Source organism: Melanotaenia boesemani, chromosome 22 (assembly GCF_017639745.1).
Source record: "Melanotaenia boesemani isolate fMelBoe1 chromosome 22, fMelBoe1.pri, whole genome shotgun sequence".
Lineage (NCBI taxonomy): Eukaryota > Metazoa > Chordata > Actinopteri > Atheriniformes > Melanotaeniidae > Melanotaenia > Melanotaenia boesemani.
The window spans coordinates 2,258,418-2,273,391 of record NC_055703.1 but is presented as its reverse complement, the minus strand read 5'-3'; the positions used below and the strand labels follow the sequence as shown (position 1 = coordinate 2,273,391).

The 14,974-nt window shown below is 38.0% G+C and overlaps 1 protein-coding gene and 2 long non-coding RNA genes across 5 annotated transcripts; 1 reads left to right on the top strand and 2 right to left on the bottom strand.

Moving 5' to 3' along the window:
- Window positions 1–1,425: 1,425 nt before the first annotated feature.
- On the bottom strand, window positions 1,426–2,797 carry LOC121633693. The gene is made up of 3 exons (XR_006009103.1): window positions 2,702–2,797; window positions 1,864–2,257; window positions 1,426–1,451 (listed from the first exon to the last, which is right to left on the bottom strand). It is a non-coding gene; the product is annotated as an uncharacterized LOC121633693 (long non-coding RNA).
- Window positions 2,798–3,833: 1,036 nt separating this feature from the next.
- Window positions 3,834–10,660, bottom strand: LOC121633692. Of its 3 annotated transcripts, none has more exons than XR_006009102.1 (4): window positions 10,465–10,660; window positions 4,232–4,340; window positions 4,073–4,153; window positions 3,834–3,873 (listed from the first exon to the last, which is right to left on the bottom strand). It is a non-coding gene; the product is annotated as an uncharacterized LOC121633692 (long non-coding RNA). The 3 variants fall into 3 exon arrangements; XR_006009100.1 differs by lacking the exon at window positions 10,465–10,660 and adding an exon at window positions 4,496–4,511; XR_006009101.1 differs by lacking the exon at window positions 10,465–10,660 and adding an exon at window positions 4,496–4,511 and having other exon boundaries at window positions 4,253–4,340.
- A 1,965-nt stretch (window positions 10,661–12,625) lies between these two features.
- On the top strand, window positions 12,626–14,666 carry LOC121633687. Its single transcript, XM_041975880.1, has 2 exons — window positions 12,626–12,665; window positions 13,848–14,666. Exons 1-2 carry the CDS (start codon window positions 12,632–12,634, stop codon window positions 14,474–14,476), a joined length of 663 nt encoding a protein of 220 aa, XP_041831814.1. The 5' UTR covers window positions 12,626–12,631; the 3' UTR covers window positions 14,477–14,666.
- The last annotated feature ends 308 nt before the right edge of the window (window positions 14,667–14,974 follow it).

The window sequence follows — 14,974 nt, the reverse complement described above, 5'->3', positions numbered from 1 at the left end:
GGAGGTCTTCCTGGCTGCTATTAGCATCATGTCTCTCTTTTAGAGAAAATAGAGAAATCCAGGAATAAAAAAGGCTGAAAAATGAAGCCAAATGTATGATAGGATGTTTTCAAATTAATTCACAAGGGACCTTCTGCTTACCAGTGGCTGCCCAGTGTTTGACATCCTCCACCCACTGTTGTGTGTCCTCCAGAGAGATGTTCAGGTCTTGCTTGAGTGAAGATTCGCTACTTCAATTTCTGCTCGCTTTGTAATCTATTTGGAATGTTTAAAAAAACACATATTATTGCCAATTAATTTCTAAGACTCATTCTAACAGTTTACACTTTAGTGAAATATGTTCTTTGCATGCAACCATTTCCTCTAGTTTTAAGATACTAGTTCAGCATTGACAGAACAATGTAGCATGTAATGTAAGCAACATTTGTCAAATCCCAGTATTGAAAATTGCACAATATAAACATTAAATTAAAACATATTCACAAACTGCAGACTACTTACCTTGATAAACCTCTTTGCCAGTGCCTTGTGGAGAAGCTCCACCTTCCGATGGTTCCATTCCATGGCAAGGATGGTTAACATGTCATAACATAATAACATAATTTAAAATAAATTATATATATATATGTAATTATATGGATTATATACAAATATATTAGAATCTATTTTGTAATCTGATGATGTATTAAAAGCATACATTTTTCAACCTACCTGATTTGGTCATGTACTTTGTGGTCAAAGCTGCCCTGGAGAGAAAACTATTAACCTGTTCCACCTCCTCACCTGTTGTATTTCCTGCACCTTCCTGGTTTCTGCCCCCCCCATGTCACCTGTTCCAAAACAAATATGTTTCTTAGCTTTACAATCGTGCTCCTGACCCACGTCACTGTAGTTTATCAGAAGTATGTGTTTCTGTATTTATTTTCTTATATGTAGACACAGCTAATATTTAAAAGTCTGCTCAAGGACCACTTTAAACTCATGTTTGGACTGTATTTAGATCAATGTCATATTAAAAGTCCATCTTTCAGAATGCCAAGCGGCATGTATAAACTTGCTTTATACCACATTAGATAACATTTCTTACACAACTATGTGGATGCTGATTACATGCACACACAACTGTGTGGTTTAAAGCAAGTGTATCTCTAGACAATGTCTCAGTAGGACTGCATGTAATGAACTAAATGATGTTACTAACATGGACTACGGTTTACGTCCCAATGAAGAAATGTGCCTAAAAAAATGAATATGGTGCTATGTGTCATGTGTAAGAGAAGGTAGCAATGTGTTTGAAAGACAGTGTGACCCAAACATTTAACCTGCGTCTGTACCTCACATTTGCCAGTGTGAAAACCTTAGCATGCATTACAGAGAGAAAAGGCTTCATCTCTGTAAGAGGCTGAAGCTCAGGGAACTTTTCACACATCTTCTGCAAATATGGTCAATACCTGTAATGAGAAAGTAACAGGTATTAGTATTGTGGTAAGATATACTAGGACCAGGGATGTCACCAGTATGACCACTGTAACCAATCAAAGGAAAAAAATGTAGTGAAATAAATGACAATATATGCTTGATGTGCAAGTATTAACACTTTAGCCATCTCACCTACAGCTACAACATCTGAAACATGAATGTAAGCGTTGAAGGATGAGGAGTGGGATGATTGGTTTTCACCTCGTCAATCTGAACTAATTCTGATCAGACAATGTGGGTGTGGTCCAACCAATGAATTCTAAGTAATCATGTATGGATGCCCATTAATGTCTCATTAATGACTACTTTTGTTTACCATCCCAATATGGTCTTTAGTTTTAAGCTACTTCTTTTAATTTTGCATTTCATCATGGTTATGATTACTTGCAAGCGATGTCCATACAAAAGAATTTTGCATTTGTAATGTCAGCCAGCTCCTTCTGTAGGAAGAGTGGGTAGGCATAAATTTCACCACGGTAGTGGTTCAAGCCTTGCAGCAGGACGCCATGTCTGCACACAGCTACTTCCAGGCCCTCCTCATCCACCTTGGCCGGGACTTCTGTGACGTTTCCCGTCCTGCAGTAGATGTTGCCGGCCCGCAGACATCATGACCAGTCCTCTGAAAGAAGATATAATGTGTTACATACATCCCTGACACAAATACATTTTTTTAGAATAAACTGAATAGATCCTTACAATTTTCATCTGACTTCTTATCTGATCAACAAAGGCAGACACTTCTGCATCCTGTCCATCGAAAAGTGATGGTTCATCTGTCCTGTTAAAAGGATTTTTTTGACAACATAATCAAACCATCACTCAAAACTTTGTACTATCTCTCCAACATGTGTGTTAAGTTATATTGTTATAAAGCATAAAAGTTCAAATATATACAATATCTTTAAATTACTGGCCATGGAACGAGCTGTTCCTAAACAGGCCAATCCTATTAAAAACATAAAGATTACTTAAGGTACTAACAATATGAAAATGTTGCTGTCATTCATTTAAAATATATGTTAACTCATAACTCATGAATCCTAACTGCAGTTACTGCTAATCATATGTAACTACAAACTGTTTAGGATCATCTTCATTCAACATTTTCAAATTGACGACACATTTTTGAGATTCCCAGAACAATTACAGTTGTTTGTTCATGGTAAGTTTCAGTATAGCTAATATATCAATTATTAAAAATAAAAAAAACTATTGGACTGACCCTTTGGACTTTCTGAAACGATAATGTTTTCTATTGCCATCCACAGATATAGCAGCATATCTGGAGAACAAGCTGGACACTTGAATGGCTCCACCGGGCACAGATCTTCTTTTTTGTAATTGCAGAAGATAAATTCTCGAAAGACTCTGTGGAATGTGTCACTGCAGATGCTGCCTTTCTGGAAACAAGAATAGTAGCATTTTGGTCAGTTTAAGACGTGGAAGTTTGGAATTAAAAACATTTGAATGACAGAGCACCTACCCGTCCTGTACTAAGGGCTCCATGTTCAAGCATTCTGATAAACGCTTGCTGTGATAAAGCTGGGCTGTCTAACTTCATCTGCTGAAATGATGTGAACACATCAAATTTGAACAGCGACTGGAAGCTTGGGGTTGCTGGCCAATATTTGAGGCCAAGGAAATCACTCATCCCTGGGGTCCATTTGGAGGAACAAAGGGGACAGCACACAGCAGGCAGATAGAGGCTGTATGGACCTGAAAAAAATTACACTTTCGGTCAGTCAGTATCAGAATTAAATAAGATCTTCATTATAATATGTTAAGAAATGTTAAGAAATATGTTCTCATTTTGTTTGTTTTGACATCATGAATGATACCCCTGTATTTGGTTTCTGACACGGCTAATGAGGGAATCCTCCACACGTGCAACAATCAATAAAACAGGGTGTGCCCACAGGTGCGGGCGCCCACTCTAACTCATGCGCGTGACGGAGTCCTGTGTTTTTTCACCACGTTGAACACTGCGCTATAATTAGATTCTGCTAACATAATATATCATCATAATAATAATTCACTGTTAGGCTTGACCTAAAACTTAATCTTCTTATGGGTTAAAAACAGTCACAGAAAGTGACAACATGTTTCTGGTGGACTGCTGAATCGCATGCTGGACAGAAATACTGAGTTCCTGAAGCAACGCAGCCCAGGCACCGGATCACTGCCCAGCTGTTTTACATAAATGACAGCAATGCTCTGTTACTGTCTCAGCGGCAAATTTGCTATCCAACAGCTCTGGCACTGCAGTTCAGAACTTTTTTTCAACAGCGGGCTGTCTTTTAGTCCATGTAGACATGGCAGGTGTCTCCTCCACTTGGACTGATGCAGGGACAATGGCAGAGTTCACGAGATCCCTGAGTTCCTGAAGATGTTGCTCTAAAGAAAAATATTTAAAGAAATATGATAATGTAAAATACAGAGACAGCAATGTATTTTAACAAAGAAAAATGATCTCTTAGATGGCTTTGTCACTGAGTATGCATCATAACAGTAGGCAGCAAGATTGATATTCATAGTTTAATGGTAATTCTAAAGATACAAGCTTATTTAAACTATCAGAGTTTAATATGCATACCAAGGTTTGGGAGCTCTGGAGGATCATCATCAGTCTGTGACACCTCAGCTTCTGAAAACTGACTAGTGTGGCCAGATTTAACTGTAAACAGATTAATGTTCTGGATTAAGAGAAATAACTGTGACTGGACATCATAAGACTATATCAGATATGTCTTACCAGATTGAGTTTTTCTCATACGTTGCGGTATAATCGTCCCATCCTGTTCCCGCTTCCTCCAGGTAACATTTGAGCCCCCTGCTGTCTTGCGCTTTTTTTTCGTTGGGGGCTAAAAAACAACAACAGAAACAAAAAAAACAAAACAAAGATCATTAATTTACCTTTGCTTGGTACATACTTTCTTTTCAGGTCTGCACAGAAGTTCAGTTAAATGAAACAAGAGAATGATTTACATAAAAAATAATAGAATAAATGAAAACTTACTACTTTTGATGACAACGCGTCTGCCAGGTCCTTCCTGCCTCCAACCACTGTTTAAAGGACTCAGCCATCTCAAGACAATAAGTCTTGAGTAATTATAAATTGAAATTAAAGTGCTAGAAATAAAAAAGAAAAAACAGATGACCTTAAATTAGTTTTGAAACTGTGTCTTTTACTTTTATCTTTCAACCATAAAGAAAGTTGTGTACTTCATCTAGGTACAATTTGAAATTAGCAATAAAAGGAACATTTCTGTTTTGATTGGTAAATCTCGCCAATGGTGCACAAAGCTTGCAGAATTTATTTTATTTATTTATTTTTGGTCAGTTTTTATTGAGGGGTGATGGGTACAAAAAATTAAAGCTGAATTTAAGGAGTATTGATGCATCAAATGAATTTTGATGGTGTAAGGGAAAAAAACATATTTAATCATACTGTAAGTAATATTTTAACCCTTTTCTAAATTTTTTTGTTAGCACTTGAAAGAATTACTAAAATGTGCTTTCAGGTATCTGTTTACACTAGTGGTCACTATTCAAAGTGCAAACAGGTGACACTCGTGTCTGGTTGAGGTATTATTTATTGTGCGGACATATTTCGCAGTTAGATTATTTATTTTTTTCATTTTTATTTTTTTAGCTTCATACTTGTAAGCTAGTAAAGCGCCTGTTAAAGTTGAATGCCTTAGGCCAGCATTCACAAATGATCCTGGCAAAGTTGTAGTTAAAACCTTACAATTAACTAACTTGTGGACGCCCGAAATGCAACCTCTTCAATAACAACAACAACAATAGTAATAATAATAACATAGACAAATAAAGCTAAATGCACAAACATGCTAGTCTTACCTGTTTTTTTTTTTTGTTTTTTGTTTTTTTATTATTATGATTTAACATATTGTACATTGAACATAACATAACTGTCAGGGGGAAGATATACAGTTTAAACAGTTTATATACAGTTGAGTTCTTTTAGGATGTTAAAAGTCCTTGCTGCTTTTTGGTTCTCCACGTCTTTCAGAATGAGTCCGTATTGATACAGTTCAGAGGTGAAATGTTCAAAGGAGGGTTTGATCCAGACCACTTAGATTTGTGAATATGGTATTTTCCAAGAATTATGAGAATCTGTATTGCATGGATGGCATTTTTGTCAAGATTATCATTTACATAGTATAGTAATACATCAAATACATTAAATAGTACATTAATATTTAATTTCTTATTTATAAAGGATTGCATGTTATACCAAAAATAGAGAGAATGTGTACAATGGAAAAAAAGGTGGAAAATGGTTTCTTTGTTTAGTTTGCAGAGATCACACGTATAATCTATATTTAATTTAAATCTTTCTAAAACTTCTTTGACAGGGTAAATTCGATGTAAAATTTTAAAACATACTTCTTTCACTTTATTGTTAATACAATATTTGTTAAGAATACCACAAGCTTTTTCCCAATATAATTCATTAACAATGGAAGACCAAAAGAATTTTGCTGCGGAAAGTGTATAACAGTTCAAAGAATTTCTTATTAGTCTGTTGCTACATTGTTTAGAAATAATGTCAACATCTACAATAAAAATTTGATTGGTTTGTCTAACATTAATGTCTGTGATATTACAGTTTCTAAAAAACTGAAGGGCACCAGTGGGAATAGCATCAAAAATAATAGCATATTCCTTTGGTGTGGTTGGTATCCTAAACTTATCCAGAAATTCTGAGTACGATAGCAACAAGCCATTTTTATTCACAAGTTGACCTACCAGCAAAATTCCATTGTTAAGCCACGAGTGATTAAATAGTGATTTATTTTTGTACAATATATCTTTGTTGTTCCATATATAATACCTGTGGGGGCTAAAGTTATGTTTGTATAACAAAGACCAAGCTAAGAGAGCCTGTCTATGAAAGTCAGCTAATTTAATGGGGATTTTGTCCATGCAAAAATTACATTTCAACAAGAAGTTAATGCCACCAACTGAGTTAAATAAATATATAGGAAAAGCATTCCAGACGCTATTGGGGTTCTTTAAGAGCTGTATAATCCATTTAATTTTGAATGTGTTGTTCCATATATTAAAGTCTAGGACCTCCAGTCCACCCTGATCTCTGTTCCCTCTGATAACTTCTTTTTTAAGGTAATGGGGCTTTTTCCTCCAAATATAATTGTATAGTATCTTGTCTAACTCTTTAATAACCTGTGTTGGGACACATAGTGATAGTGAGATATAAACAGATCTAGAAATACCCTCAGCTTTAGATAGTAACACCCTACCATATATAGAGACATCTCTCATCAACCACGAATTTCATTTCTGCTTTGTTTTATCAATAATGGGATTAAAATTAAGCATGTGTCGCTGTTTTATATCTTTGCAAATAACAACACCTAGATAAGTAATTTTTTCTTTAACTGGGATCCCACAATAAACAGACAGATTGCAAGATTTAACTGGAAATAAAACAGATTTGTCTAAATTCATTTTTAAACCTGAAACATTAGTAAATTCATTTATAATTGTTATGGCTTTGGAAATCTGATTTTTATCCCTCAGAAAAATTGCAGTATCATCTGCCAGTTGACAAATTTTGAATTCTTTACCGACGGCCTTAATTCCTAATAAAGGAGACTGTTTAATATGAGAAGCCATTATTTGGGTAACTAACAGAAATAAGAAAGGGGACACTGGGCAGCCTTGTCTAATACCACGTCGTATATTAAATCTTTCTGATGTACCATGCATTAACTTAACTGAACTACTACAGTTGTTATATAGTGTTTGAATAGCTTTTTGGAAATAATTTCCAAACCCAAAAAAAGAGATGGCTTTATGGATGAAATGATGTTCAATTGTGTCAAAAGCCTTGTAAAAGTCAATAAACAAAATAAAGCTTTCATCGGGTATTAAGTTATTATAATCTATCATATCCAGTATCAGACGAATATTATTACTAATATGTCTTTTCTGCATGAAACCAGATTGTTCTTCATCTATTATTTGATGTAAGTCTTGTTTTAATCTTTTAGCAAAAATTAAGGCAAATAGTTTGGCATCATTGTTAAGCAAACTAATAGGTCTCCAGTTTTCTATGTGTAATCTGTCTTTGTTTGGTTTTGGGATTAATGTAATTACACCTTGCTTTAGTGTGTTTGGAAATTCACCCTTTTCAATTGATTCTTTAAACATGTTTAATAAGAAAGGGCTAAGTTTGGAAGAAAAGGTTTTATAAAATTCACCTGTCAAACCATCATTTTCGGGGGATTTATTTTCTTTAAGACTGCTAATACAATCAAGTATTTCAGGTAAAGATATAAGTTTATCACAGGACCTTTTGAATGTATCATCTATTTTATTAGTATGTGGTGATATATTTTGTAAGAAAGGTTCAATGGGAGAAGTGACGTGGGATGAAGAGTGTAATTTTTTATAAAATTGTGCAACATGCTGAGAAATTAATTTAGGGTTATCCGTTAATATACCATTAATTAGTAACCCGCCCAGTGTTGTATATTCAGCGTTTCTTTTCTCTAGATTAAAAAAGTATTTTGTGTTTTTTTCCCCTTGCTCAATCCATTTACGTCGTGATCTAATAAACGCCGCTCGGGTTTTGTCCTCATAAATTTTATCTAATTGATTTTGTAATAAATTCATGTTTAATATTTCTTGATTAGTCAAAGCTCCATTTGATTCCATTTGTAGTTTTACAATTGTTTTGATAACTTTATCTTCCTTCTCTCTTTTTAATTTTGCCAACTGTTTACCTTTTCTAATAGTAGTTACACAAATTTCATATTTCATTAGCTCCCAAAAGTGGCCATAAGAACCTGAATTATAAGCTAGACTCCAATATTTGTCTATAATACTGCTTAATTCTAATTTAAGATCTTCATTTTTCAGTAATGAGTTGTTGAGTTTCCAATAACCAGTGTTATATTTGACTCTACAATTTGTTGTAAGGCCAAGTTTGATAGAGATAGCTTTATGATCTGTTAAAACAGCTGGTTCTATCAAAACATCTGTGATCAGATCATTAAGGTCCTTAGAAATAAGCCAAAAGTCAATCCGTGATTGTGAGGAGAAGCTCTTATTGTTCCAAGTGTATATGTTTTGCTGAGGGTTTTTCTTTCTCCAAATGTCCACAAGCCCCATTCGTAAACATGAATGGTTGAGGGCACAGTCTGTGTTTGTGTTCTTTCTGTCTGCACCTTCATCCAAGACAGTATTAAAATCTCCTCCCCAAATTATTTTAGCTGATGGATAGATTGAGTACAGCTGATTAACTTTTGACTATATCTTGAAAAAGTATTGTGTTTGTATGTTTGTTGTTGGTGGCATAAATGTTGATCAAAATAAACTGGCTATGCTCAAGATCAACCACTAAGATAATCCATCTTCCTGATGTATCTTTCATACTGTGTAAAATCTGACCTTTAAATCTATCCTTGAGGATGGCGACCCCTGCTGATCGATTACTGCTATTAGAGAACCATATTTCATTACCCCACTGATTTCTCCAAAAAGATTCATCCTTTGAATCTGCATGTGTTTCCTAAATAAAATAAAAGTCTGCGTTTTTTCCTTTACAATAGAGAAAAACTGCTTTTCTTTTAATTAAGTTTTGTAAACCCCTGGCATTAATAGAACACATAGAAAGAGACATTAAAGAACAAAGAGGAAAAAGTAATATGAATCGGGTTTGTTAGGATAAAGAGTAATCTTACTGTAAGGGCAATAAGGATCTCGCCAATTGTATGTTTAACAATAACAATTGCACAGCATATTTAACGGAATTTCTAACTGCTGTGATTTAAACGAAACATGTTTTGTACTTATATACATTTACTTCTGGCCAGGTTGCACCTCTTTGCCATCAATAAAAGCTCTTGCACCGCTGAAGAAAGCAGACTTTCCTTCCTTTCTCGCCTTCTCCACTGTTGGCCATAGGAGGCTTCTTGCTGCTTTATCACTGGCGGTGAGATCTTCCTTGAGGTAGTAACCACGGCTCTTCAAAAAGTCATTTTGTTTTGAGTGTTTCCATGTAAGATCTCTGGCTGCTCTCGATATAAATCTGATGATGATCGGCCGTGGATTTGTGATTCTTCCTTCTCCCATCTTAAGACGACCAAGCCGGTGAGCGATGTCCACTGCTGCAGTCACCTCGCTCCTCTCCGCTTCTGGGACCACTGCATTGCAGATTTCTCTGACTTTGACTCTTACGTTCTCCATTGAGTTTTCAGCTACTCCGTGTAGGCGTAGGCACCATCTTCGGCTGTATCTTTCCTGTTCATTAACTTTTGATTCTAAATCTTCTGTCTTCTTTTTTATTTCCATGTTTTCTTTTTTCAGCGCATCGTTGTCTTTCTTCAGTTCCATAACTTCATTATGGATTGAATTAAGAGCTTCGCTTATGTTTTTAATTTCGGCTGAGTTTTTCATAACCATCTTTTCAAGCTGATCAGCCCTTTCGTTGATTTTTCCAGAGAGGATCTGTACGATGTTGTTTTGCACCTCACTCAGGCTCGGCTCTTTAATGGCGGGAGAGCAGGTGTTTGCACATGAACTTTTCATTTTCTTAGCGCTTTGATTTTTACTGGGAGTGTTCGGATAAGACTCACAATCTCCTCCGTTTGTCGCTTTACAAGCGTATGAATGAGTTTCATTGATTCTTCTCTTTTCTTTTGCGAGGTCTGACTCCATGTCTTCCACAGCAGCAAGCATATCTTGTGAAAACATTTTAGCTAGCAGCGCCGATGAAAACTTGATAGCAGTTGAAGAGTTGAGTTTTTTGGCCAGGGACGATCCGTTAATAATTTAAGTTATATAAATGTTCATCTGAATATCATTTACCTCTGTTTTGCTGTGCAACGGTGGTTAAAGAATTAAGAGTTTTCGAGATTTCCTCATGCCCGTCCTCAGCTACGCAAAAACACCTCTGCTCACAGCGCCATCTTGCGCGCTCTCTGCTAGTCTTACCTGTATCACGAAGTTCAGCAATGAAATTACGTCAAACCTTTTCCGGGTCAAACGAGGGCACCGTTATCTTGCGTCCTCGGAATGCGTTACCCGAAGGTATTTTGGCCGGAAATGACGAAGCGACCTTTAACTGGTAGGTTTTAGAAGATCCCGACATTCCAGATTCAGAGACAGGAGGCCTGGTCCCGCCTGTAGTCCATTGTTGTCTTTATTGGTTTTCTTTCTAATAGGCTATGTTTTGTTTTTAATAAGTTTGTAGTGTAAATATCACAGAGTTGTTGATAATATTGTTGATAAATTTGTTGTTAAGATGGAATTGTTTGTGAAATATTGAGGTTAAATATGAGTGGTTAATTAATCATTATCACCCAAATTTGCTTGAGTTCTCGGGGTACACAATATTTATTTATTTAAATTTATCTGTTATTTTCTAGCTGTGACATACTTGTACATACTCAGAATTGGCTACTTTGGATATATACATATATAGCGGTTGTAAAATGCCTGGTAAAGATGTCACCTATTCTGAGGTGGTTGGAATTACGAGACAGCTGGAACGCACCATTGCTGCCGTGCTGACAGTCATTTTTTACATGACCGGTAGGGGGCGCTTAACTTTGAAACGTCTCTATAAGCCGTAATTTGGTGCTTGAAAAATCGACCTCATTATACGTTTATAATAGAGATGGGATTTATGGCTCTTTGAAGGGAGTCGGATCTTGAGGAGCCATTCCTTTCAAAGAGCCATTCAAAAGACTGGCTCGTTCTCACAATATCTTACAAAATTTCAAAATATATAAGAATGACAAACAATCAAAATATGTACCTATATGAAATCTACTATGCAAGATTAAAAAATTATTGGAAAAATATAGATAAAAAAGGATAAACCTGAGCAGTCAGAGCAAATTCTAGTAAATGTTTTGGATAGAACTCACAGTATTTGTTTCCAAACAAAACTCTCTGCCCATAGATGCTTCACATGAATGGAGCGTGTTGGACATCAGACTTCCATGATGTCACAAATGTTATTTATTTTATTTTCATTTTACTTAACTATACTACTTCTTATTTACTTATTTATTCATTTATTTATTAATTAATTCATTTTTAGCTTGAAGGGGTGTGTGTGTGGGGGGGGATTGGGCTTGGCATGTGTGAGTGTGACATGAGTGTGACATGCGTGTGACTGTGTGAAAGACTTCATTGAGTGTTTTTATTCTTATGTTTTTAATCATGTCAAGAACTTTGTGTTGCCTATGGCATGAAAAGCGCTTTATAAATAAAGTTTGATTTGATTTGATGAAGGCAGTGTCAAAAATTTGTATATAAAAAGAATGGCTCACAAATAAACGACTCACGGCTGTGAATCGGTTCCCATCGTTCATTTAAAAGAGTCGTTCAAAAGAATCGATTCGTTCATGAACGTCACATCTCTAGTTTATAAGGGGAGGACAGGCTGGTGTTTCACGCTTCAGGTGCAGAGCTGTTTTCCGGATAGTTGTTGGCTGTTATTTATTTAGCTATTTATTTATTCATTCGTGGTGCTGTTATCAAGTAGACTACGTTCGTTCGTCAATATTATTTAAAAGCAGATCGTCATGGAAACGGAACGTTCCAGCTGCTATAAAAAGCGCGCGGAGAGTTTTAATCTCCCCTTTTCACTTGGGCTGAGAGTGGAGACAACCTGAGCGCTTAAGAGCACCTTAAGAGCACCTTGATACCGGAGCAAGACAGCGGCTGGAAGAGTTTGTGGACGGAGGATCTCGCCGGACCGGCAGGTGAAGAGTTTGTGGACGGAGGATCTCGCCGGACCGGCAGGTGAAGAGTTTGTGGACGGAGGATCTCGCCGGACCGGCAGGTGAAGAGTTTGTGGACGGAGGATCTCGCCGGACCGGCAGGTGAAGAGTTTGTGGACGGAGGATCTCGCCGGACCGGCAGGTGAAGAGTTTGTGGACGGAGGATCTCACCGGACCGGCAGGTGAAGAGTTTGTGGACGGAGGATCTCGCCGGACCGGCAGGTGAAGAGTTTGTGGACGGAGGATCTCGCCGGACCGGCAGGTGTAGGTGGTGGACAGAGGGACCGGCGGAAGAACCCACCCGACCGTTTGGGTGGTTGTGAACTTGTGACAGGAACCGGAGAAGGAAGCAGGAGCTGCTGGAGAGGATGGCGTCTTACCGGGAGGACCGTCTCCTGGCTGGTATGTAAATCATGTTTGTTTTTCCTTTTTTTTAATAGTTTATTCTTAATCAAAATATGGTAAACTGTTAAATTTAAAGACGGGGAAATTTTTCTTTAGTGTTATAAAAACAACAAATTGATGACAGTTTGTTTTGTTTTGGGTGATATAAATGAAGGGTTGCTTTGTGCATATTAAAATTCCCGGGAAATTAAGGGTGCTTTCCCGGGTAAAACGTGTATTTTAAACGGGAATTTTAATCGCATTGTCTTGATGTTGTAGTAATCAAAAAAGTCAGTTGTTTTGAAAAGAAAGCATGAATTGTGGCGCTGAATTGCGTTCAGTCTTTCATTTATTTATTTAGTGTGTGTAAAAATGCTGTGAAGACATGTTTTTTGGTCACCATGGAAATGGGATTTTTTAAAGTTTAAAAATTCAGAACGTGACGTTTTGAAGGTAGCCTAAAGTTCTGAACGTCAACTCGAACCACCAATCAGCTGAGTTTACAAAGGTTACGCGCGCTCTTTGTTTAAAGCTCCAAGTTCATGTTGTTTCTGTCTCTCATCTGATTTACATCCTGCTTGGAGAAAAAAAAATAGTGTTTTTGTGGCGAAAGTGTAACACGGTAAACTTTTAAGAAGAAAAATGATCCATTCTCCTTAAATGGATCATTTTCTATCTCTAGAAGGATTTGTAACTGCGTGGATCATGTAGTAAAACTGCTTTCGCCACCACTGAATGCCAGTGTATCACATTCTGTTTTTACTTTGGGATTAACTGATGGATGTAATGGGTTGCTTGTGGTTGGGTCTCCAGTAGTGAAATTTTAGTTCGGGTATTCAAGCCGTGCGTCGAGGTGAGTCCAACTAGATCTAGCCGGAACCGCTCAACCTCGCGCACCAGCTCAGGCTCCTTCCCCGCCAGAGAGGTGACATGCCACGTCCCTAGAGCTAGCTTCTGCAGCCGAGGGTCAGACCACCAGGGTCCCCGCCTCTGGCAGCCGCCCAGCTCACAGTGCACCTGCCCTACCAGGGGCCTCAACCCCTGACAACATAGCCGCTAGGATCATCAGGACGCACAAACTCCTCCCCCACGATAAGGTGGCGGCTCAGGGAGGAGATTGTTTTAGTAAAAAAAAAATTATGACTTTAAAACCTGTAATTTGAGAGAGAAACATCTATACCTGGACTTTCTTCCTCACAGACGACTTCCTCGGAGTCCCTGCCCTGGCGATCATCGATGGAGATGAAGGTAACCCTTTTCCTTTTGGTGAGGTTCTTGTTCGTGATGGGGTCCCCCAATTCTCTGATAGTGAGGAATCTGATCTTGATGTTGAGGAGTATGATGAGGTGACTGATAGTTCAGAGTGGACATTTAGTAATGAAAGTCTTTCTGAGGACTCTGGGTACAGCAGCGTGTACTCTGAGGAAGACGATGACCATATTCCACCTGAGTTTCCTCCTCATCCTCCTCAACATCACATCACACCCCCAGAGGGAGACCTTCCTGACCGGCCACAGTTTGTGGTTTGTTTAGGAAGGATCTCTCCATTTGGCCTCTGGGATCTTCAGGAGAGCTTTGCAGAGGACTCTGATTCCTCAGCTTCCGTCCCTAGCTCCTCCCAAAAGAGGAGCAGGGAGGACAGCGACGGGGATCGGTCCTCTGCAAAGAGGCCGAGGGAGAGCTGTGAGGAGAGCCCTGGAGAGGAGCAGTCCTTTCCAGACTCGACTCCCTCAACCTCTGGCTTCAGCTCCCCCTTGAAGAGCAGGTGTGGCATCATTGACCTCACTGTGAAGAGACCGAGGTGGGACGATGACAGCGACTCTGACTAAACTTGTCAACTCCTTTATGCTGCAGGATCTGACAACTTTAGATCGGACAACTTTAGATCGGACAACTTTAGTTGCATAAACCACCAGTCATGAACTTCAGCAACAGGAAGGGGCTGAATGTTGCTTCTCCAGATGGGACTGTTTTCCATCTGGAGATCATTTTTTCTTCATTTGTATACATGTATATTTCTATGTTTTAACCTTTTGAGTCTTACAGGACTGGTGACGCCTCAGGTAGGTCTTGCAGCAGGGCTTTCCTTCATCTGGTCCCTGGATCAACTTTTGAAAACTTGCATCTGTAAGGGTTGTCAGAGCCTGAGCCTTGCACCAGGCCTGTTGATGTTATAATGTCAAATCTACTGATACCGTGAGTGTAGTAGGAAGAGGACCCAATGCCAAGCTGAGGAGGCATGACCTGATGATCTAGACCTGATTCCTCCTCAACCCAGACATGAACAGAGGACCAGCTTTACCACCTGAGTTACCGCTGGACACAAA